Source organism: Chaetura pelagica, unplaced genomic scaffold, assembly GCF_000747805.2.
Source record: "Chaetura pelagica isolate M959 unplaced genomic scaffold, ChaPel_1.0 scaffold1635, whole genome shotgun sequence".
Lineage (NCBI taxonomy): Eukaryota > Metazoa > Chordata > Aves > Apodiformes > Apodidae > Chaetura > Chaetura pelagica.
Window position 1 is genome coordinate 3,644 of NW_009953440.1, and position 355 is coordinate 3,998.

The following is a 355-nucleotide window of genomic DNA, read 5'->3' on the forward strand; positions in this document are numbered from 1 at the left end:
TAGATGACGGGGCAGCTGCCGATGGTGGCCGCGCGCTGCATCAGCCCCGGGGTCATCTCCACGGCTTTTCTCTTCTGAGGTTTGGCAGAGAGCAGAGGGGTGGGGCTGGAATCAACAGCGGCCTGGAAAGAGAAGGCTGAGGTGAGCCGTGAGGGATGTGGCCCTCAAGAGGCACCAGTCTGTGTGCACTCCCCAGTGGCCAAGACCCAGTTTCATTGAATTCTGGACTGGTTTGGGTTGGAAGGACCTCAATAATCATCTAGTCCCTCCCCCCTGCATAGACAGGGACACCTCCCACCAGCCCAGGTAGCTCCAAGCCCCATTCAACCTGCCCTTCAACACTGCCAGGGATGGG

At 59.4% G+C, this 355-nt stretch overlaps 1 protein-coding gene across 1 annotated transcript in view; it reads right to left on the minus strand.

Moving 5' to 3' along the window:
* FNBP4 (formin binding protein 4) overlaps window positions 1–355 on the minus strand; it is a 12,777-nt gene that overhangs the window by 1,102 nt on the left and 11,320 nt on the right. Inside the window, exon 11 of the mRNA XM_009998483.1 lies at window positions 9–136. Coding sequence (XP_009996785.1) covers window positions 9–136 — 128 coding nt within the window. The remainder of the gene's footprint in view (window positions 1–8; window positions 137–355) is intronic.